The 25000-nt window shown below is 47.0% G+C and overlaps 1 protein-coding gene across 1 annotated transcript in view; it reads right to left on the bottom strand.

Annotated features, from left to right (window-relative positions):
* LOC143033345 (uncharacterized) overlaps positions 1–19731 on the bottom strand; it is a 117154-nt gene extending 97423 nt beyond the window's left edge. The window contains exons 1-2 of the mRNA XM_076198670.1: positions 19572–19731; positions 8960–8992 (exon numbers count right to left, since the gene is read on the bottom strand). Of these exons, the coding sequence (XP_076054785.1) occupies positions 8960–8992; positions 19572–19610 (72 nt within the window). The 5' untranslated portion in view covers positions 19611–19731. The remainder of the gene's footprint in view (positions 1–8959; positions 8993–19571) is intronic.
* Positions 19732–25000: the final 5269 nt, after the last annotated feature.

Below are 25000 nucleotides of genomic sequence, written 5' to 3'. Positions count from 1 at the left end.
ACACAGAACAGAGGATGGTGACTTGCATAAGCAATGTACATCCTTCAAGAGGAACTTGCGTCGTGTTGTCGTCGAAACAGAGGAGCAGAGAGGGAGGAGAAAGGTGGAGTGAGAAAAGGAGCAAGGGGGAGAATGAGAATAGGAGATAAATTGGAGAAAAGGAGCGAAAAGAGGAGAAGAGAGAAGGAGCGAGGAGAATAGAAGAGCAGAGCAAAGAAAAGAGGAGAGCAAAACCGAGAAAAGATCAAAGCAGAGAAAGAGCCGAGTGGAGAAAAGAACAGTAGAAGAGCACAAAAAAAGCACAGAAGAGAGATGAGGGAGGAGAGGATAGAGAAGTGGGAGGAGAAGAGGAAGGAGAAGAGGAAGGAGAGGAGAGGAGAGGCGAGAGGAGAGACTGAAGAGGAAAGAGAAGATGAAAGAAGAGAAGAAAAAGAGAGACCGAGCATACTATGTTAGCAAGAGGTCATATATAAGCTGGATCCGACGTTTCCGAGCCGGGGGGATGTCGGGACAGACGGGGCGGTTCCGCGATGCTGTTCCTCCTCCTCCCAGAGCGAAACTCCCGCATGAGTGAGCGCACGCAAACGCACGCCCGGGGCCACGGCAAGCAGGCACCAAGCTTTGTCTTGATACGATGCTGGACAGACAGACAGACAAACACACACACACACTCGGTGGCGCGGTTGGTAGAGTACTAGACTGCCAGTACGGTGGTGCCGGTGGTACCTGGTTCGAATCCTGCCCAGGGCCGATATTATTTCAATATCGCTGCGCTTCGAGTCGTTACTCCAACTCTCGTGGGCGGGGAGTTAGGTGTGTGTGCGCGTGTAAGGTCATAGCATTACCCATTGATCGGTCATACGAGCTCTGAGCTCTCTTCCAGGAGGGAAAAAGCTGTCGATCACGAGTCCAACACGTGATCCAAAGACCAAGGTGAATCACACACACACACACACACCAACCCCACGTCCGTGGACAGCATCCCAATGGCCCGGGAGCTCCGAAGCTCCGGAACGCCCACACCTGTTATGTTCCATTCCAGGAAGTCTGCCGAGGCCTATTCGCTCGCTACGTTCTCTCAACCTCTGCCTCAGCCTACCAATCTCTACCTGGACCTGCTACGCCTCCTTGCCAAGGGGGTACTACCTACCATCTCCATGGCTTTACAACCTACATGATTTGCCATGCTTTGCTATCACCTTCCTTAACCTACCATGACATATCTCATCCCATGTTCTGCTATCCCCAATGATGTCTTTCCATCGCCCCACGCTGTGCTTCGACATTCAAGAGACCTTTTGTTCCATGGCCAATCTCAACATCTAAGACAGTATTTCCCAACCTTTTTCTTTCAGGCCACCTCAATATGATCCTCATAACATGTGCGCGACCCCACTAATCTATTTATATGTTAACATCATCATGGTCATTGGATTCAATTTATATAATAAAAAAAAAATGCATACAAGATATCTTGGCGACCTCAGGGTTGGGGAAGTGCTCCAAGACCTCCCTGGCCACCATAACGGGACCTCCGTCTCATCGAGGTGCTCTTCGAGCTCTTCTCGAAGTCGGATTCTCCACAATGGGTCTCCCTCACTTTCACCACAGCGACCTACAGTCTGAAGATCAGGTTCGATTTAGGCTTTAACCCTTCAGTGAGGTTTTATCTTGGCTGAATAAAATCACCTGGCGGCTGAAAGAAAACATGTACAAGAAGGACCTTGCTGTCTACATGAGAACAGAAGAGATTGCAAGAGACCATAAGGCCTACACAAGGCAATTCTGTCCCTTACCGCCTTCAATCCCTATCCATAGAGTGATCTATTCTCTTAAAACAATCAACTGTTTCAGCGATTACTACACGATTACCATTCGTTAAGTACTGTTGGTAAACCAGTTCTTGCCTATTCCATTCTTAAACCTGAAACTGTCCAATTTAATCCCATTACTATGGTTTTGTCGTCTCGTTATCATTCCAAATTAGTATGTACGGACTAGACGACTTACGCTACCTATGACTGAAGAAATCACCTTTGCTTCACGTGACCACACAGTCAGGGCCAATGGCAATCACTGTTGTCCGCTGTGGACGCAACTACATGACCTATCATTATTTCGAGGTCACATCAGGTCACGTCACGTCAGAAATTGAAATATACAACTTAATACACAAGTCAATGAAGTATATTGTGGATTACTTTTTATGTATTTTGTACTATTAGGCATTTTGGTTCCCACTGACAGTGATATGCATATAGGCGAACAATATATACTTCTGTATCTATATACCAAAGGTTTGTTCCACCTTATAAGGGAGGTAGCCAGCCAAGCCATGCATCCATTCCCATCCATCCTACTCCAATCTATCACCCATTTGATGAGGGAAACAAATGGATGATGGATGGGAAGTGGGATGATTGGGAAGGGATGCACGACTTCGATGGGTACCTGCCTTATAAGGGGAGAAGGGGCCTTTGGTATATAAAGATAAAGGAGTACTTTGTGTTCGTTTATATGTATGTTACCAACTAGGCAGCCAATCTCTTGTACCAAAAGGTGCATAAAAAAAAAAAAAAAAAAAATCAAACTGCGACAAAAAATAAAATAAAATACAATAAAATAAAAAATAAATAAAACAAGACAAAATAAAATAAAGAATAGAGGAAAAAAATACAATCAAGTCTTTCTTTAGCGTCGTCTCCAAGACACCAATGGCAAACAAAACTACTCCAACATCGATCACGAAGTTATTCAAATGTTATTAAATTATTTTTACATTACTTTTTGCTAAGTTGTAATTATACGCTGCTAATACACCAAGTTTTCTAATACATCAATGTTACAGTGTAATTACTGTACAAGATATTCAAAACTAGTTTTCTTTCAATGTGGTCAAATGTATTTGATTATCGTTTCATTTAGTTCCAGATACTCGAACATTCAATCTGGATCCCATTTCATCTTTTTATTCGTCTATTCAATTATGCGTTTGTTTTTGTAGTTTCTAGCACGATGCTTAGGAGCAAACTTAACATATAAACAATTCACGGATCGTTTTCTATTTCAAATAGACCATAATGTACAGCATTGAGCAGAAGTTTTGACTCACGACAGTTCTCATAACGTCAATATTTCTTCCAATTATGTGCTTATTTTCCTATGTACTAGTTTACAGTTGGGTATTTTTCTTAAAAAAAAATAAAGATTTTGAATTTTGGACATTGAAAGACTGGGTGGGTCAAAAGTTTGCTCGCGACTGTACAAACAATTCGATTTTCGGAGATGCTGCTAAGTACAGTTGTAAAGTAGTTTCAAACTTCTTGACATCGAAAAAGATAAAGGGCATGTTTGCCACTTCCTCTCTGGCATACCAAGACATCTTTGTGTGCGCCTGTATGTGCATCTGTGTGTGTGTGTGTGTGTGTGTGTGTGTGTGTGTGTGTGTGTGTGTGTTTAAATCCCTTCGTAAGCGGAGAGAGAGAGGGAGAGAGGATAAAGAGGAGAGAAAGAGGAAAGAGTAGAGAGGAAAGAGGAAAGAGTAGAGAGGAAAGAGGAGAGAGAGAGAGAGGAGAGAGAGGAGAGAGAGGGAGAGAGAGAGGAGAGAGAGACAGAGGAGAGACTGAAGAGAGAGAGGAGAGAGGAGAGAGAGAGGAGAGAGAGAGGAGAGAGAGGAGAGAGAGAGAGGAGAGAGAGAGAGGAGAGAGAGGAGAGAGAGGAGAGAGAGAGAGGAGAGAGAGAGAGGAAGGAGAGAGAGAGAGGAGAGAGAGAGATAGAATAGAGAGAGAGAGAGAGAGAGAGAGAGAGGAGAGAGAGAGGAGAGAAAGAGAGAGGAGAGAGAGGAGAGAGGAGAGAGAGGAGACAGAGAGGAGACAGAGAGGAGACAGAGAGGAGAGAGAGAGGAGAGAGAGAGAGAGAGAGAGAGAGAGAGAGAGAGAGAGAGAGAGAGAGAGAGAGAGAGGAGAGAGAGAGAGGAGGAGAGAGAGGAGAGAGAGAGAGGAGAAAGAGAGGAGAGAGAGAGAGAGAGAGAGAGAGAGAGAGAGAGAGAGAGAGGAGAGAGAGAGGAGAGAGGAGAGAGAGAGAGAGGAGAGAGAGAGAGGAGAGAGAGAGAGGAGAGAGGAGAGAGGACAGGAGGAGAGAGGAGAGAGTGAGAGAGGAGAGGAGGAGAGAGGAGAGAGAGGAGAGAGAGAGGAGAGGAGAGGAGAGAGAGGAGAGAGAGGAGAGGAGAGAGAGGAGAGGAGAGAGAGGAGAGGAGAGAGAGGAGAGGAGAGAGAGGAGAGGAGAGGAGAGAGAGGAGAGAGAGGAGAGGAGAGAGAGGAGAGGAGAGAGAGGAGAGGAGAGAGAGGAGAGGAGAGAGAGGAGAGGAGAGAGAGGAGAGGAGAGAGAGGAGAGGAGAGAGAGGAGAGAGGAGAGGAGAGAGAGGAGAGATGAGAGGAGCGAGAAGAGGAGCGAGAAGAGGAGCGAGAAGATGAGCGAGAAGATGAGCGAGAAGATGAGCGAGAAGAGGAGAGATGAGAGAGAATCTTGTTAATCTAACTTGTAATTAATTTTTTGCTGTCTTTTTAATCTAATCTACACACAAGCGTTGATTACCCTTCTTGACAAACAATGGCAACGTTTTTCTTGTTCATGAATAATAATAACTTGACCAACGTTCCACCGATTGGAAACCCGCAGCAGCAACCAACGATTCTTGGTCTGTTGTCCCTGTTCACACTAGCGGTTTAAACCGCGCGGAAACCGCGGCGGTACCGCATAGTCAAGGAAAAATTGCACGTTTTTTTGTGAACGTCTTAATTGACTTACACCGTAATTGAACCGCCGCGGTTCAAACCGCGGCGGCTGAAACCGCTAGTGTGAACAGGACCTTACTATGGGTTTGTTTCTACGTCATTAGTTGGCAAGAGGATCGGGGGTTCATCAGTCACCGGTTTTCAAATCCCAATGTAACTGGATAGGGTTAGGTCTAGCCTGAATCTAGAGATGGAGTGCCAGCCCTCCAGGGCTGGCACCTCCACACTTACAGGTAGAGTTGGGAAAACAAATTACAAATTCGACACTCCGGTGGTATAAAGAAATTGCCAATGTACAAACAAATACAAATAAATTTAATAATAAAAATATATATACAATAAATAAAAATAGAATAAAGTAAAATATAATCAATTGAATAATTAGGAAATCTGTTATTAACAGTCTTTGAAACTGAAGTGACCATGCGAGGCCTCGACCATTCAAGAATGATTAAAGAATTTTCCGTCAACTTGTTACCAAATACCAAATTGTGTAGTCACGTGCAAAAATTTTGACCCACTGAGCTTCGACAGAAAATTCAAATCATTCGACTTTTTTTTAATCTATTCAAGAAAAATTACACAACTGTATGCTTGGTACCACGTAGAAAAAGATATCACATCAAAACGTTATACTAACTAACTGTAGCATGGGTAAAATGTTTTGGTGGAAGGAACGAGCTATGCCGACATGTATTGCAGGCGATGCAAAAATCATGAGAAAATTGAAAAACTAGGACGGTAGAATATTGCAAAAAGATCTAGACACTATTTTTGCATGAAGCCAAGAATGGGGAATGAAGTTCAATATATAAAAAAAATGCAAAGTACTGGAAATGGGAAGCGAATGCATTACAAAAGCAAAAGATGAGAAAGACTTGGGAATGTTGATAAAAGACAACCTGTCACCTGGCAGAGATAACAGCAGGATTGTGGAAGAGACATATTAACTGCTGCAGAAGATTAAAGTGGCGTTCCATTATATGGATGAAGAGATGATGAAAAATCTCGTCGTAACCCTGATACGTCCAAGACTAGAATATGCGTCAGTGGTATGGTCCCCACACAGAGTGAAGGATTTAAACAAGACAGAGAAAATACAAAGGGCAGCAACCAAACGGGTCCCCAGCCTGATGTACCATATGAAGAAAGACTAAAGGTACTGGGTATGCCAACCTTGAAAGATCGAAGAGAAAGGTGACATTATCTGTGTTCAGGTCACTAAAGGGGATAGATTGCATTGATAGAAGATATCTCCCGATTAAAGACGGGGAGGCTTTAAGAGGTCATGGAAATATATTGAGAAAGACCACATGTCGAAAGGATGTGAAGAAATACAGTTTTCCATATAGATGTATAAATATGTGGAATAGCTTAGAAGGTGACATAGCCCAAGCTCAAACAATACACGAGTTCAAATCTAATTATGATAATAGGAAATCATATATAGATTAAGATGGAACTGTACATGAATTTGAGTCTAGGTATGTTAGACAATTAGAAAATAGGAGACGGGACCCAACGAGCGTTGCTCTTTTCCTGTAAACTACAATTAGGTAAATACACACACACACCCGAGTACTAATGCGCTGATTACAAATTCAAGTACCTGTATATAGGTACCCGACATGTGCAGATAAACAAATCAAGTCAGTATGTACACAACTTCCTTCCACTGACGAAGAGTGAGTGAGTGTGTGTGTGTGTGTGTGTGTGTGTGTGTGTGTGTGTGTGTGTGTGTGTGTGTGTGTGTGTGTGTGTGTGTGAGAGAGAGAGAGAGAGAGAGAGAGTGTGAGAGAGAGAGAGAGAGAGAGAGAGAGAGAGAGTGAGAGAGAGAGTGAGAGAGAGAGAGAGAGAGTGAGAGAGAGAGAGAGAGAGAGAGAGAGAGAGAGAGAGTGAGAGTGAGAGTGAGTGAGAGTGAGAGAGTGAGAGTGAGAGTGAGAGTGAGAGAGAGTGTGAGAGTGTGTGAGTGTGTGAGTGTGTGAGTGTGTGAGTGAGTGAGTGTGTGAGTGTGTGAGTGTGTGTGTGTGTGTGTGTGTGTGTGTGTGTGTCGGGGGTGGGGGGTCCTTGGCTCCAAGCAGCACTTGTCCCTTCACTGTGGCTAATACCATAGCGTTCCATCAAGCTAGGCTTTATCCAGCCGTATGCAAGCTTTCGATAACGAAATTATTCATGAGGAACAGGTAGCGGAAGTATAATCAGGCCTCATGAAAGAACCATGAGCTCGGAGATAGCTGACAAGCCGCACGCAAACGGGGCCCTTTCTGGTAGATTTATAGACAAAGGTGAGCGTTGTAGTTCATATGAAGGCGGGGTGTGGCTGGAATGGAGAGGAAAATCGGACAGGAACTCTTAAAGGAATGTGGGTAGGACTGCAATAACGTGGAAGTCTGACAAGGCGTGGCCGTGCCCTCACAGTGACCGGCAACGGTACTTAGACCCTCCCATAGATTTCTCTGGATATATACTGTTGTTTAGCTTGCATGTTTTTGGGACATTGTCCATGGATTATGGAGGTAATAGGAGTAGGAATAATAGTAACAGTAAAAGTAGGATGAGGAGGGAAGTGAGGAAGAGGAAGATGGGGAAGAGGAAGATGGGGAAGAGGAAGATGGGGAAGAGGAAGATGGGGAAGAGGGGGAGGGGGAGGAAGAGGGGGAGGGGGAGGAAGAGGGGGAGGGGAGGAAGAGGGGGAGGAAGAGGGGGAGGGGGAGGAAGAGGGGAGGGGGAGGAAGAGGGGGAGGGGGAGGAAGAGGGGGAGGGGGAGGAAGAGGGGGAGGGGGAGGAAGAGGGGGAGGGGGAGGGGGAGGAAGAGGGGGAGTGGGGAAGCGGGGGAGGGGGAAGGGGGGGAAGAGGGGGAGGGGGGAAGAGGGGGAGGGGGGAAGAGGGGGAGGGGGGAAGAGGGGGAGGGGGAAGAGGGGGAGGGGGAAGGGGGGGAAAGAGGGGAAGAGGGGGAGGGGGGAAGAGGGGGAGGGGGGAGGGGGGAAGAGGGGGAGGGGGGAAGAGGGGGAGGGGGGAGGGGAGGAGGGGGAGGGGGGAAGAGGGGGAGGGGGGAAGCGGGGGAGGGGGGAAGAGGGGGAGGGAGAAGAGGGGGAGGGGGGAAGAAGGGGAGGAAGAGGGGGAGGGGGAGGAAGAGGGGGAGGGGGAGGAAGAGGGGGAGGGGGAGGAAGAGGGGGAGGGGGAGGAAGAGGGGGAGGGGGAGGAAGAGGGTGAGAAAGAAGGGGAAGGAGAAGAGAGAAAGAAGAGGAAGGAGAAAGAAGAGGAAGGAGAAAGAAGAGGAAGGAGGAAAGGGAAGGAAGGAGAAAGAAGAGGAAAGAGGAAGGAGACAGAAGAGGGAGGAGGAAGGAGAAAGAAGAAGAAGGAGAAGAAGAAGAAGGAGGAAGAAGAGGAAGGAGGAAGAAGAGGAAGGAGGAAGAAGAAGGAGGAAGAAGAGGAAGGAGGAAGAAGAGGAAGGAGGAAGGAGACAGAAGAGGAAGGAGGAAGGAGAAAGAAGAGGGAGGAGAAAGAGGAGGGAAAGGAGGTGGTGGAGGAAGGAGAGGAAGGAAGACAAAGAGGGAAAGGAGGAGGAAGATATCACTGACAGGTATCAGCTCTCGAGTGAAAATGTTTGACTACTTTGTGCCGATCTTGGCTGTGACCAAGGTGGTCACCTTTGCCTGGTGTATTCGGACTCCATACATACACACAATAATATATATATATATATATATATATATATATATATATATATATATATATATATATATATATATATATATATATATATATATATATACATACAATGAAGGGGTCCCAGTAACTAGAGATACATTTTTATCAACCACAATGCAATTTAATTCCAAGCCATCAACATCGGTAGAACCGTGGAGGCAACATGGTGTAATGGTCTAAGTCACTAGAGCACTGGTCACGTGCTGGCCGTAAGTTCGCGTCCTCGGGCGTACCACGTTTCAATTTCTGCATGTTGCCTCCACGGTTCTTCCGATGTTGATGGCTTAGAAATAAAGTGCATCGTGGTTGATTATATATATATATCAGCATGCGTCTCTGGTACGGGTGGAATCGAACGCGGGTCAGGCTCGTCAACAAAAGACCGAAACCGACCCGACTCATCGATACGCGACAAACCTTTACGAAAAAGAAAAACAAAGCTGAAATGTACTTACCACGCACAAGCCTCCGATGATTTTTGTTCCGACCTGCGAAAACGAGAATCCAGATTAGTATTGGAAGTGATGATGAGGAAGAGAGGGGAGGAGAGGGGAGGAGAGGGGAGGACAGGGGAAAAGGGAGTGGGGGGACAATGAGAGGCCTATTACGGCAAAGAACTGATAACGCCCAAGATAATGATAGCTATTATACAGATTTACCTTCTTTCATAACCACGAGTATTTCATTCGTCAAAGGCAGCGTTTCTTCATCTTTTCTGACCTATGGGCATCCCTAGTCAGATCTAAGCAGTCTAGCAGCTCCTTGATTAGTTAACATCCGATTACTAGAAGGATATAGTAAAGTGAAGTACTGCCATGTATTCAGCACTTATAAGCATCAAACGATTCTAGCAGCCCCGGTTTAAGAATAGCGGATTTATGGGGAATGCCCAGGTGTGTAGGACCGTTTCCGGGGCTGAGCCCACTCTTGTTGACGCCTTAACCACTTGACTGCCGCCAGGTGATTTTATTCAGCAGAGGTGGACTTCCACGCGGAAACTGATTAATACAGTCTTGTTATGTGTACACGATCAATATATACAGTGTTCATGTTTGCCTGTACATATCTGGAATTTGCTACAACTTAATGGCCAGAAGAGGGTCCTATGGAGTTAATAAAATCTCCTGTAGACAGGAGGATTAAATAATGTGCCACCAGGCACGGAAGGGTGGAGTGATATGAGGGGTGGGGGGATATGGGGGGAGCAATCTGTGACGTATAAACACAGCTGTGTATACATACGCCCCATCCCCTACAGGATGCCATTCACTGTAGCTAATTCTGGATCCTATCTCATGTGTGTGTGCGTGTGTGTGTGTGTGTGTGTGTGTGTGTGTGTGTGTGTGTGTGTGTGTGTATGTGTGTATATGTGTGTGTATGTGATTCACCATGGTGTTGGATCACATCCTGGACTCGTGATCGACAACTATCCCTCACGGAAGAGAGCTCAGGGCTCGTATATGACCGATCTCTGGGTAATGCTGTGATCTTACACACATACACATACATACATACATACATACATACATACATACACACACACACACGCACGCGCGCACGCACGCACGCACACACACACACACACACACACACACACACACACACACTACTCCCCGCCCGCGAGTTTGAATAACAACCCGCAGCGATACTGAAATTATTTCAGGCCTGGGCGGGATTCGAACCCGGACCTCCGTAATGGCAGCCGGGAACTCTACCAACTGCGCCACGAGGTGTGTGTGTGTGTGTGTGTGTGTGTGTGTGTGTGTGTGTGTGTGTTCTCGCCCCCCGCATGTAACATAATACAGTGAAGATATGGGGCAAGTGGCAGTTAATGGCAACTAACTTTGGGTTACGTAGTCGTCAGTCGAGTGTCGTTTATCTGAACACGTCTTTTGTTCTCGATAAGTTCAAAGTTTGTTCATCTTCCCAATGACGTCATCGAAAGAATGACGTCATATATGAAACCTACGTCATAAAATGACGTCAGAACGATGAAATTATAAACTTTACGTTACATCATTTGGAGCAAAAGAAAAGCAGTGATCAAACTTTGATACTTGAAGACTTCATTCTGGTTAACATGGCTATCACACTGGGATATTTTTCCTCCAACTAATCGGCGGTACCACCGACCTCCAGAACTTTTTCCAGCGTAAAATCACTACGGCAAACTATTTCATTTTCTAAACAATTTACATAGAATGTCATTTGATATGCTGGAGGAAAATCATCTTCCTCCAGCATATCAGATTTCGTCCCGAAAGCTGCAGAGTTGCTCCAACATTCGGAGGAAAAATGCCCCAGTGTGATATCGTGTAAACGCCAAATGGTTCTACGGAACTGAATGGGTTATGACGTTCGTGTTCCAAAACGACCCCATCCGTACAGTGCGCCACTTTCCCTTTCTTATTGTCTTTGCCGCCAGACGATTTCATTCATTTCCGAGACATTCCCCCAGCCAAGATTTTTTTTATTATTATATTTATTTACTTACTTAATTTAGGATTCATTTAATTTCATTTTATCGATTTAATTTTTATATATTTTTTACTTTACTTATCTTTATTTATTTATTATTATATATATATATATATATATATATATATTATATATATATATATATATATATATATATTTATATATTTATTGTATGACATTTTATATATATATATTTATATATTTTTTTTTTTTTTTTTTTTTTTTGGCGGAGCTACTACCCTCTCTGGCCCACGCCTTCCGTACCGAGTATCACTTTAACTCCCATTTCTGCTGTCGTCAGGTGATTTTATTCACCTCCGTGGCAGCACGCCCTGGGTAGCGAAGATCTCTGGGCACTTGAAGAAAGACTCGAAGTCCTCGTGCACGCGCACGAACGCACTCATCCAGCGGCGGTACTTTCTCCCCGCCATCATCGCGCTCTCTCTGAGCAGCTGGTTCCTCGCCGCTTCGCCCCCTTTCTGGGTCATTATTTGGTTCCAGCCATTTTCCAGCTCCCTCCAGGCAGCCGCCCGCCCGCCCGCCCGGCCGGCCGGCACAGCGCAAGAAAGGGAGACAAGGGGAGAACAGAAGGGTGAAGGGGGGAGGAAGGGGAGAAGGGGAAGGGGGGAGGGGGAGGGGGGAAGAAAGGGGGAGGGGGAAAGAAAGGGGGAGGGGGAAAAGAGGGGGAGACAGGGGAGGGGGAAGAAAGGGTGAGGGGGAGAGAGGGGAGGGGGAAGAGACGGGGGAAGAGAGGGGAGGGGGGAAGAGAGGGGGAGGGGAGAAGGGGGAAGAGAGGGGGAGGGAAGAGAGGGGGAGGAGGGAAGAGAGGGGGAGGAGGGAAGAGAGGGGGAGGAGGGAAGAGAGGGGGAGAAGGGAAGAGAGGGGGAGGAGGGAAGAGAGGGGGAGGGAAGAGGGAGAGGATGGAAGAGAGGGGGAGGAGGGAAGAGAGGGGGAGGGAAGAGAGGGGGAGGGGGAAGAGAGGGGGGAGGAGGAAGAGGGGGGGGGGGAAGAGAGGGGGAGGGGGAAGAGAGGGGGAGGGGGAAGAGGGGGGAGGGGGAGGGGGAAGAGGGGGGAGGGGGAGAAGGGGAGGGGGAGAGAGGGGGGAAGGGGGAAAAGGGGGGGAGGGGGAAGAGAGGGGGGGAGGGGGAGAAAGGGGGGGAGGGGAAGAGGGGGGGAGGGAAGAAAGGGGGGGAGGGGGAGGGGGAAGAGGGGGCAAAGGGGGAGAAAGGGGGGCAAAGGGGGAAGAAAGGGGCAAGGGGGAAGAGAAAGGGGGAGGGGGAAGAAAGGGGGAGGGGAAAGGAGGGGGAGGGGGAAGAAAAGGGGGAAAGGGGGAAAGGGGAAAGGGGGAGGGGAAGGGGGAAGAAAGGGGGCAAAGGGGGAAGAAAGGGGGAGGGGGAAGAGGAAAGGGGGGAAGAGGGGAGGGGGAAGAAAGGGGGCAAAGGGGGAAGAAAGGGGGCAAAGGGGGAAGAAAGGGGGAAGAAAGGGGGCAAAGGGGGAAGAAAGGGGGCAAAGGGGGAAGAAAGGGGGCAAAGGGGGAAGAAAGGGGGCAAAGGGGGAAGAAAGGGGGCAAAGGGGGAAGAAAGGGGGCAAAGGGGGAAGAAAGGGGGCAAAGGGGGAAGAAAGGGCAAAGGAAGAAAAAAGGGGGAAGAAAGGGGGCAAAGGGGGAAGAAAGGGGGCAAAGGGGGAAGAAAGGGGGCAAAGGGGGAAGAAAGGGGGCAAAGGGGGAAGAAAGGGGGCAAAGGGGGAAGAAAGGGGGAAGAAAGGGGGCAAAGGGGAAGGAGGGGAGGGGAAGGAGGGGAGGGGAAGGAGGGGAGGGGAAGAAATGGAAACTAGTGTGGAGGGCAATGTGGGGGGGAGGAAGACGAGAGGGTGAAGAGGGGGAGAGGGAGTGGGGGCGAGGAAGAAGGAGAGAGGGAGAGGGAGTGGGGGCGAGGAGGAAGGAGAGAGGGAGAGGGAGTGGGGGCGAGGAGGAAGGAGAGAGGGAGAGGGAGTGGGGGCGAGGAGGAAGGAGAGAGGGAGAGGGAGTGGGGGCGAGGAGGAAGGAGAGAGGGAGAGGGAGTGGGGGCGAGGAGGAAGGAGAGAGGGAGAGGGAGTGGGGGCGAGGAGGAAGGAGAGAGGGAGAGGGAGAGGGAAAGGAAGAAATGGGAGAGTGAAAAACGAGGAAAAGGACGATGATAAATATAAATCTCCCCTTCGGTGCTTCAGACCAAGTATTTTATTACACAAGCCATTTGTTTAGCCCGACCTGGGCTAAGCAACGTCTTCCTCGTTACTCATAGCAACCGACATCATTAGAACGAATCCTTAAAACAAACATCCTGAGGCAATCGAACCAAATCTACTTTTCTATTTATAGAAAAAAAAAATTACGGAAGACTTTTCTCAAGTTAGAATCCCACAAATTTATTTTGTTCTAAATGGAACCTAGAGAGACTCGTGTAAAAAGATAAACATGTACGTTTCGTTACCATAGGTACACGTTCTTCCTAACGAATACAAAAATTTTGTTGCCTTTCTTAGTAGCTTCATGAAGGTAAATGAGGGTCAGGTGAAGGAAAATGAAGGTCAAGTGAAGGAAAATGATGGGAGGTGAAGGGAAAGAAGAGAACGCTCGGGGAGCGGAGGAGAATTAAAGAAAATGAAAGAATGAAGAATGTGGAGGGAAGAGGAAGAGGAAGGGAAGAGGAAGGGAAGAGGAAGGGAAGAGGATGGGAAGAGGAAGGGAAGAGAAAGGAAGAAGGGAAGAGGAAGGGAAGAGGATGGGAAGAGGAAGGGAAGAGGATGGGAAGAGGAAGGGAAGAGGATGGGAAGAGGATGGGAAGAGGATGGGAAGAGGAAGGGAAGAGGAAGGGAAGAGGATGGGAAGAGAAAGGAAGAGGATGGGAAGGGAGGTGCAGGGAAGGGGAAGAGGAAGGGAGGTGCAGGGAAGGGGAAGAGGAAGGGAGGTGCAGGGAAGGGGAAGGGGAAGGGGAAAGGGAAAGGGAAGGGGAAGGGGAAAGGGAAGGGGAAGGGGAAAGGGAAGGGGAAAGGGAAGGGGAAGGGGGAAGGAGAGGGGGAAGGGGAAGGGGAAAGGGAAGGGGAAGGGGAACGGGAAAGGGAAGGGGAAGGAGGAGGAGAAGGGGAAGGGGAGAGGGAAGAGGAAGGGGAGAGGAAGGGAAGGGAAGGAAGGGGAATTAGAAGGGGAAAGGGACGGGGAAAGGGAAAGGGAAAGGAAAGGGGAAGGGGAAGGGGAAGGGGAAAGGGAAGGGGAAGGGGAAGGGGAAAGGGAAAGGGAAGGGGAAAGGGAAAGGGAAGGGGAAGGGGAAAGGGAAGGGGAAGGGGAAAGGGAAGGGGAAGGAGAAGAGGAAAAGCAACAGACCTACTAGTCCCCACGAGGCTGTTTCGTTACTTAATTTAAATCTATCTAGGGTTAAAACAATACTAGACGGGGACTTGTAGTTAAGCAAATGTCCCTATAATCTAAGCAAAATAATTCTAGTTGGGGATTTGTAGTAAAGTAAATGTCGAGATGTTTTTTGAATACCTCTACAGTGGAACAATTTATGTCGCTGGATGGTAAACCATTCCATATTTTCACAACGCGATAAAAAAAATACCGACAATCTTGTATCCACTTGTCCTAGTTACGTTGGAGGTGTCAATTTTAAAATATTTTCCCCACATCCATGTTTTCAATTCCTTTGATAATTTTGAAGATCTCTTTTAGGTCCCCCCTCATTCTCCTTTTCGAGAGACTAAACAAATTAAGTTCCCTTAAGCGCTCTTCGTATGGCTTGTTCCTCAACCTTGGGATGAGCTTTGTTACTCTGCGTTGTACCTTTTCTGACTTTTGTACATCATATTTTGAGACCAGCACTGTACCCAGTATTCTAGGTTAGGCCGGACTAGGGCCATTACAGAGATAAAGAATAATTTCTTCAGTTCTGAACTCTAAATCTCTACCTATAAATCAAATTAATTTGTTTTAGTTCTAATAACTCCGAGCACAGTTTGTTTGGTTTGAGATCATTTGCGACCACAACACCAAGGCCTTTCTCTTGTTCTACACTAGCTAATTGTACACCATTCATCATGTAGTTAGCCTGGACATTACTATTACCAATATGAAGTACTTTGCATTTATCTGTATTGCAAAACGCCTGGGAGTTTGCCCCCCATCCGCATATCCACATATTCAAATCGTTTTGCAATTCTTGTTGCTGTGTTATGGGGAAGAGGAAGGGGAAGAGGAAGGGGAAGAGGAGGGGGAAGAGGAGGGGGGAAGAGAAAAGGAAAGGAAGACGGGAAGAGAAGATGAAGGGAAGGGAAAAGATGTGGGAAAATGAGGGAGAAGAGAGCAGAGAGAAGGAAAGAAGGGGGTGGGGAAGTAAGAACGGGAGGAGAAAGGGAGGGGAGGAGAGAAGGGGAGGGGGAGGAGAGAAGGGGAGGGGGAAGAGAGAAGGGGAGGGGGAAGAGAGAAGGGGAGGGGGAAGAGAGAAGGGGAGGGGGAAGAGAGAAGGGGAGGGGGAAGAGAGAAGGGGAGGGGGAAGAGAGAAGGGGAGGGGGAAGAGAGAAGGGGAGGGGGAGGAGAGAAGGGGAGGGGGAGGAGAGAAGGGGAGGGGGAGGAGAGAAGGGGAGGGGGAGGAGAGAAGGGGAGGGGGAGGAGAGAAGGGGAGGGGGAGGAGAGAAGGGGAGGGGGAGGAGAGAAGGGGAGGGGGAGGAGAGAAGGGGAGGGGGAGGAGAGAAGGGGAGGGGGAGGAGAGAAGGGGAGGGGGAGGAGAGAAGGGGAGGGGGAGGAGAGAAGGGGAGGGGGAGGAGAGAAGGGGAGGGGGAGGAGAGAAGGGGAGGGGGAGAGAAGGAAGGGGAGGGGGAGAGAAGGAAGGGGGAGGGAGAGAAGGAAGGGGGAGGGAGAGAGGGGGAGGGGGAGAGAGAGGGAGGGGGGAGGGAGGGAGAGAGAGGGGGGAGGGAGGGAGAGAGAGGGAGGGGAGGGGGGAGGGAGGGAGGGGGAGGGGGGAGAGAGGGAGGGGGGGGGGGAGAGGGAGGGGGAGGGAGAGAGAGGGAGGGGGAGGGAGAGAGAGGGAGGGAGAGGGAGGGGAGAGGGAGAGAGAGGGAGGGAGAGTGAGGGGAGAGGGAGGGGAGAGGGAGGGGGGAGGGAGGGAGAGGGAGGGGAAAGGGAGAGAGAGGGAGGGGGAGGGAGGGGGAGGGAGAGGGAGGGAGGGGGGAGGGGGGAGGGAGGGAGAGGGAGGGGGGAGGGAGGGAGAGGGAGGGGGGAGGGAGGGAGAGGGAGGGGGGAGGGAGAGAGAGGGAGGGGGAGGGAGAGGGAGGGGGGGAGAGGGAGGGAGAGAGAGGGTGGGGAGAGACGTAGAGCAGAAGAGAGGGGAGCGGAAAAGGAGAGAAGAAAAGAAAGCAGCGAAGATAAGAGAGCGCTGAGGAGAGTACGGGAGACCAGAGTTGAGCAGAAAATCAAATGAAATGGAGAGCCGAGAAGCGAGAGACGAAGAGAATGTAAAGAAGAGGAGAACAGAAGAGGATAGAAGACAGCAGAGGGGGTGTGTGGAAAAGAGAGCCGAGAAGGTAACAGAAGAGCGGAGTGATCTGAAAAGAAGAGGTAGATCTCACAAAAGGAGGCAGCAAATATACGAGAAGAGAGGGAATGAGAACAAAAAAGACAAAATGAAGGTAGAATAAGAAGAGAGGACCGGGGGAAGGACTGAAGGATTGAAAAGAGCAAAGGTGACAAAAGTACACAAAACTGAGAAGAGTAAGAGAGGCTACACACACACACACACAGACACAGGCACACACACACACACACACACACACACACAGAGAGAGAGAGAGAGAGAGAGAGAGAGAGAGAGAGAGAGAGAGAGAGAGAGAGAGAGAGTGAAATAGGATACCCATAATGACACATAGCAACGTGGATAGTGAACATGGTGGAGAAAGAGAAGATTGGATGAAGAAAAATGAGAAGGAAGAATGTGGCAATGCTCTCTTGGATTCTCGTCCTGTGCAGAGCGGTATCGGGGTCAAAGGCGGCAGAAGAGGAGGAGGAGGAGGAGGATGAAGTGGACGAGGAAGAGGAGGCAGGAGGAGGAGGGGGAAGAGGAGGCAGGAGGAGGAGGGGGAAGAGGAGGCAGGAGGAGGAGGGGGAAGAGGAGGCAGGAGGAGGAGGGGGAAGAGGAGGCAGGAGGAGGAGGGGGAAGAGGAGGCAGGAGGAGGAGGGGGAAGAGGAGGCAGGAGGAAGAGGAGGAGGGGGAAGAGGAGGCAGGAGGAGGGGGAAGAGGAGGGAGGGAAGGGAGAAGAGGAGGTAGGGAAGGGGGAAGAGGAGGGAGGGGAGGGGGAAGAGGAGGGAGGGGGAAGAGGAGGGAGGGGGAAGAGGAGGGAGGGGGAAGAGGAGGGAGGGAGAAGAGGAGGGAGGGAGAAGAGGAGGGAGGGGGAAGAGGAGGGAGGGGGAAGAGGAGGGAGGGGGAAGAGGAGGGAGGAGGAGATGAGGAGGCAGGAGGAGGGGGAAGAGGAGGCAGGAGGAGGAGGGGGAAGAGGAGGCAGGAGGAGGGGGAAGAGGAGGCAGGAGGAGGGGGAAGAGGAGGCAGGAGGAGGGGGAAGAGGAGGCAGGAGGAGGGGGAAGAGGAGGCAGGAGGAGGGAGGAAGAGGAGGCAGGAGGAGGGAGGAAGAGGAGGCAGGAGGAGGGAGGAAGAGGAGGCAGGAGGAGGGAGGAAGAGGAGGCAGGAGGAGGGAGGAAGAGGAGGCAGGAGGAGGGGGAAGAGGAGACAGGAGGAGGGGGAAGAGGAGGGAGGAAGCAGGAGAAAGAGGAGGAAGCAGGAGGAGAAAGAGGAGGCAGGAGGAGAAAGAGGAGGCAGGAGGAGGAGAAAGAGGAGGCAGGAGGAGGAGAAAGAGGAGGCAGGAGGAGGAGAAAGAGGAGTCAGGAGGAGGAGAAAGAGGAGCCAGGAGGAGGAGAAAGAGGAGGCTGGAGGAGGAGAAAGAGGAGCCAGGAGGAGGAGAAAGAGGAGGCAGGAGGAGGAGAAAGAGGAGGCAGGAGGAGGAGAAAGAGGAGGCAGGAGGAGGAGAAAGAGGAGGAAGCAGGAGAAAGAGGAGGAGGGGAAGAGGAGGCAGGAGGAGGAGAAAGAGGAGGAAGCAGGAGAAAGAGGAGGAAGCAGGAGGAGAAAGAGGAGAAAGAGGAGGAGAAAGAGGAGGCAGGAGGAGGAGAAAGAGGAGCCAGGAGGAGGAGAAAGAGGAGGCAGGAGGAGGAAGAGGAGGCAGGAGGAGGAGGAAGAGGAGGCAGGAGGAGGAGGAAGAGGAGGCAGGAGGAGGAGGAAGAGGAGGCAGGAGGAGGAGAAAGAGGAGCCAGGAGGAGGAGAAAGAGGAGGCAGGAGGAGGAAGAGGAGGCAGGAGGAGGAGGAAGAGGAGGCAGGAGGAGGAAGAGGAGGCAGGAGGAGGAAGAGGAGGCAGGAGGAGGAAGAGGAGGCAGGAGGAGGAGGCAGGAGGAGGAAGAGGAGGCAGGAGGAGGAAGAGGAGGCAGGAGGAGGAAGAGGAGGCAGGAGGAGGAAGAGGAGGAAGAGGAGGCAGGAGGAGGAAGAGGAGGCAGGAGGAGGAAGTGGAGGAAGAGTAGGCAGGAGGAGGAAGAGTAGGCAGGAGGAGGAAGAGGAGGAGGAAGAGGAGGAAGAGGAGGAAGAGGAGGAGACAGGAGCTTCGAGCTTTCGGGGTGGTAGAAAGCGCTTTTGGAAAAGTGGGGTAGTAAAAAAAAAATCTTTGTACGTGTTATCTAGTCGTAGAACCTCTGGGCCAGCCATGTAAACGTGCAAAACAAAAATTTTGAGTTCTCTCTCGTTGTCTATTGTGGCGATTTTAGAATTTGAAATGTGAACCCTTATAGGAGTATACTTCACGTTATGTGCATGCATACATTGCATACATACACACACACACACACACACACACACACACACACACACACACACATGTATGTATGTATGTATTGTATGTGTGTGTGTGTGTGTGTGTGTGTGTGTATGCACACACCCTGGGGGAACACCTTGCACTAACAACGTAGAACCTTGCAATTGGTAATTCGGACGTTGCTTGTTGCAGACAAGAGATGCATGTTTAGAAGACCAGTGAAACGAGTTTCTGCAGAGTAATTTCGAAAAGTGTGAGGGATGGGTAGGCTCACTGGGCACCCAGCTATGTATACTGTGCCTAATGACAATTACAAGTGCACTAAGTACAAGTCTTTGAAGAAGAGGAGGACAGCAAGAGCCGTGCCATGCCACATGACTGTCGAGTCGTTTTGACCGGCGAAGAGGCAACGGCGGCGTCGTCGACATCTGACCGTCTCGACTCCTGGTGCCCTTCCCCCTCCTAGAGCCTTCCCTTCTACAGTACTCAGCTCACTCACTGACGTAAAGAATAGATTCCATCCTACTGCTAAACACACTAACAGATCACACTGCACGATATTATACATCGGTGGCTCATGACAACGAATTACGGGGCAATTTTTTTTTACACACATCATCGTCTAGTCCTCTACTCGTTGAACGCCATATATTTCTCTGTGACTTCAACGCATGACAACACACAAAAATGATGGCAACATCATTTCATACCAACCTTAAGGTCAAAACAACAGCACCCGCTTAGAATCGGCATGGTTTTAGCTCGCTCTGGGTACCCCGCACGACACGTATGTTCACTTCCCAAGGTCCACACGTCAACTGCCGAAACGGTCCTGCCGAGAGCGGCTCACTACACTACTCCAGCCCAGCGCCACTTCAACGCGTCGAGAAATAGCTACTCATGAAAAGCTGGAAAGAGGCGTCATATCACCGCAGAATTGGAATAAAACATCTAATTCTCCATATACTTTCAACTGATTCATTCTACCCTTACACACAATAAATAAGGGGGCTGTAGAAATAGTTGGATCATTTTAATCTAACTCGAATGCAATGGTAAGTACCAATCTTGGTGAAGTGATTTCATATTAACTGGAAATGTTCTTTTAACCAGGCAAGTTTTTATATTATAATTGAAACATGCGCCTTTCACAGAGGTCCTCTGGTAATGACAGCAGCCAAAAACACATTTCTCAAGCAGTTTGTCTCAGGGCGCCATATCAATAGTGTTTCACTGACAGTTCAGTGTTTTTATTGTATGTATTTTATGGTATATGTGTATGGGAAGAGTTGGATGAAATATTTTAGATGAATATTCAGGCAATTATAAGGTTGATCTAATACAATTTCAATCATCAAAAAAGTAGACAATAACTCTCTATCTCGCCGTCGTCCTTTTTCTGTGTACTTATACATACATAAATTGCATGTGCAATTGCAGTATCTGGTACCATAAACTAAATGCATCAAAAGTGGATAGTGAAAAGGATCTTGGTATAATTTTCAGTAACGATCTCAAAGCATCTGTTGTATTTTTGTATTGGAGAAAGTAAATAATTTTCTAGGATTTATTGCACGATCATTTTATTTTAAATTTTCATGTCATCGTCCACATTAGGAATATGCTGCGAGCCACAGAACCGATTCCAAATATCAGAAATAAATCATAAGAAAACTATCTAAAAATATAAATCTATTTTCCCTAAAAATACTTATTACAGGTCTTCAAGATTTTAAAGAGAATTGAAAGCATCAACCGTGATGACATTTTCACACTAAATACGAACCAGACGAGAGATAACGGTCTCAAGCAGTCAGGACGTAGATTTGATATGGAAGTGGGTTGAATCAACTTCGCCAACCGTGTAGTCAATGAATGTAGCACAGTTTGAGATTAAAGATATCCATTTGAATAAACACCTAAGCAATATCCTGTAATGCCTGTCAGTTGTTTGATTCGCTTGTTTAATCATTTCATCGTTTAACTATCTGTTCTAAGCATCCGACCTAGTCATGGACCAAAAGGTCTCCTACTGGTATGCTCTTCTTCCTTTGTAAATCTTTGTTCTATCTATTCTATAACCAAGGGTTTTCTCCCTCTTATAAGGGAGGTAGCCAAACACACACACACACACACACACACACACACACACACACACACACACACACACACACACACACACACACACACACACACACACACACACACATTCCACTACCGTCCACCGCCCTTTCCCTCCCCTACATCTTAGCTCCTCGTGGATGATGGGTCATCCCTGTCTCCTGCCCACTGCCTGGACCAAAAAAAAAAAAAAAAAAAAAAAAAAAAAATCAATATCAAGCCCACTTAACTTACACAGCGACCCCCCCCTGGAAGTTTTTGTAAACCTTTGTAAACCTTTATGATCCTGTTTTTTTTGGCCAATGGTTTCCCAATTCTGAATAAAGTCGTCTAGCGTCAGTCAAAACAAAATTCTCAAGTGATGAAAGATTACCTAATCGACCAAAATATACTATATACTTGATCTCTGTACAGACACCAAGATCTCTGTCAACTTCAACTATCAGTCCTCTACTTTTTACAACCGGCACCAGCCCCCTTCCTCCTCTTCCTCCTCCTACTCTTCTTCCCCCTCTTCCTCTTCTTCTTCCTCCTCCTTCTCTTCTTCCTCCTCCTCCTCCTCCTCATTCTTCCTCTTCCTCCTCCTTCTATTCTTCCTCTTCCTCCTCCTCCTTCTTCCTCTTCCTCCTCCTCTTCCTGCCAGCCAGTGACATAGAGGTAGACACATATCAATACAACACCGACAGTTCTGTTCTCTCACTGAAGGATCTATGGGGGGGGGGAAGCCCCGAAGTTCCTTGATTGCTACTTCGGGTCTTTGGGTTTCTGGTCAATGAAACTGGAGATAAGAACGATTTTTGATTTCGCATGAAAAGGGTCATTAACAGCCAACACAACCATAACTGGGAAGGAGTTGGGGGGGGGAGTTCGTTCAATACGTCCAATCTAAAAGATAATTACGAAAATAGAAATAGATCAGTAAATAGATACATGAGTGGATAGATAAATAGATAAGTAAAATATATAAATAAAGACATTCATAGATACATAGATAAATAATAACAAAACGAACAGAGAAATAAATAAATAAACAAACAAATAAATACATAAATAAATAAACAAATAAATTGCAAAGGTGAGAAGTGGGGCCAGCTCCATTGTTTCTCACAAAGAAGGACAAATTAAAAAATTAAAACAATTTCGCCCCCACATCCACCTCCTTTTCTTCTCACATCCTTCTCCTCTTCCTCCCTCAATCCTCTCACTATCTCAAGAACCGTCACACACCCTTCCTTATACCGCCTACTCCACCCTCTCACCACCGTCTCACCCTCCTTCCCGCTAACCTCCTCCTCCTCCTCCTCCCCTCCCCCTCCTCCCTCGTCACCTCATAAACAGACGCTGTTCATTGCAAGATGAAGAAGAAAAAAATGTCGTATCGTCTTCAATCTCGGTTCTCCTTCTCGTTGTTAATTACTACGTTACTACAGCTCGCTGTGGAGATTGCACTCTGGCGAACTAGACGATTTTAATTAGCTAAGGAGCATATATAATAATAATAATAATAATAATTCCTTTATTCCAATTTTCATTGGGTATTCTTTACATTATTTACAATATTCACAAGAGCATTACATAGTGATACATATTTTTGTACACATAAAACATGAGCAGACTACATCTTAAAGATGATTTAAATGTCAAACAACATGGCGAACTGTGTAAATTATGTTGTGACCAAAACAAGACAATTTTATTCAGAGGAAAAGAACCTCGTTTAAAGGGGGTCTAGACTTCCTAAGATCCTGTAGAACGTTTTCTTGATTTTGTTTCGACAAAAGTTTAAAAAATTTAGTCAACAACGGAGTGTAAACATTGTGTAACATCGTCGTTTGCAATAATTACCATACACGTATTGGCCTTCTCAGGGTCTGTACTGTACCCAGGTTCCTTAAAATGCCAAGTCCTAACCTAACCTAACCTAACTTTACCTAACCTATCATAACTTTACCCAAGCTAACTAGCATAACTTTACCTAACCTAACACCCAATCTAGCCTAACCTAACCTAATGTATTCTAACCCAACCTAACCTTACCTAATCTAGCCTTACCTAATCTACTCTAACCTAACCTAATCTAATCTAATTTAACCCAATTTAATCTAACCTAACCCAACTTTACTTAGACTGAATTAACATAGCCAGACATAGTTAACCTTGCTTAATCTCATTTAGCTTAATCTGATTTAACCTAACTCAGCCCAATCTCAACATAACTTGACCTATCTCAATCCCTCAACCTAATCCCAGTTAACCTAACCTTATCTCAATCTCACCCTAGCCTGGCTTAACCTAAAATGGCTTAAATAATGTTAGCCCAACCTAACTTAACCTCACTTTATATAAGATGACCCAGCCTAACCTCGCATAACACAACCTAATCTCCCATGATTCAACCTAACCTAGCCTAATTCCTTAACCGAACCCGACTTGAGCAAATCTAACCTGGCCTTACCTAAATTAGCTCAACCCAAATTAAGCTAATCTAACCTAATTTGTTGCAAGATAATTGAAGGAAATATCCGATCCTTTAGATGACTAGCGTGCACACGCGCGCGCGCACGCATTTAATACAAGATGGAACGCAAGACATCTAAAGGATTGAATATTCGTTTCAGTCATCTTGCAACAAACTTAACCTAACCTAAATTAAACTAACGTAACCTAAATTAACCTAACTTAATCTAACCTAACATAACCTCATTTAACTTAATCTTACCCAGCCTAACCTAACCTAATCTAGTCTAATCTCAACTTAACCAGACCTAACAAAACCTGTCCTAATCAAATCTAGTCTAATTTCAGTTTAACATGACCCAATGTAATCTAACTCTTCTAATCCTTCAACCTATTTCAATTTAACCTAAATCATCTAATCCAATTTAAACCGAACTATGCTTAAACTAAACTAGTCTCAATCTAACCTAGCCTAACCAAACCTAACATATTCTAATCTAATCAAGCCTGACTTAACCTAATCTGACCCAACCTAAGATAACCTAAAATCAACCTAATCTGACCCAGCCTAACATCACTTGACCTAACATAACCTAACTTAACCTAGCTTAATCTCAAGCTAACCTGACCTTACAAAGATTAACCCATCCAAATTTATCCTAATCTATCCCAAAGTAATCTATACCTAGCCTACTCTCACATAACCTAACCTGACCTACCTTGATCTAACCTAAACTAACATAATTTACCTCAACGGAAGATAACACAATCAAACATCACTTAACCTAATGTAAACTAACCTATTATATAACGTAACGTAATCAAACCCCGCCTAATCTAAACTAGTCTAACCTAAACTAACCAAACCTAACCTAGCCTAACCATAACCTAACCCAACTTAGCCTAACCTAACTAGATAAAATCAACCCAAACTCACCTAAGATAAACTAATAAAGTTTCTCATAACCTAAACTAAGTTAACCCAGTTTATCTTCACCTAACCTAATCTAACCCAATTTATTTTAATCTAATTTAATTTACCTGAACCTAACCAATCCTAACCGAGTATAACCTAAGTTGACTTACCAAACCTAACTCATTCTGGACCTATTTAGCTAACGTAACTAATTTAAGTTAACCTAGTCCAATTTTACTTAACTTGAACTTATCTAATCAAAATCACACATGTTAGTGATCGCTTGCTAATATCCTATGGCAGGGGATCTCAGTTTCTCTCCTATGTACCCCATTCTTATGAATTGCTGTTCTTTAAGGTCGATTCACACAGTAGGTTGTGTTTTATTCTATTTTGTTTTAGAAGTTAGCTATTAAAAACTATGAAAGCAGTTGTGATTAATTGGCATTTACGTAATTTTTACGAGTGTCCTGAAGCAAAATCTAGTTGATTTTTCTCAGTGTTGACTCATAGCAAAAAGAAAAAGAAAATAATGAAAATAAGGCAAAAGAATAATAAAAAGTGTACACATTAATTCACATCAAGACCGCAAATATATACATGCTATTAAATCATGTGTCGTTAATAGGCATCTGGCTCGAAATCGACG

The sequence above is a fragment of the Oratosquilla oratoria genome, chromosome 15 (genome assembly GCF_046742065.1).
Source record: "Oratosquilla oratoria isolate Oo_2021 chromosome 15, ASM4674206v1, whole genome shotgun sequence".
Lineage (NCBI taxonomy): Eukaryota > Metazoa > Arthropoda > Malacostraca > Stomatopoda > Squillidae > Oratosquilla > Oratosquilla oratoria.
This window is presented reverse-complemented; position numbering and strand designations above follow the sequence as displayed.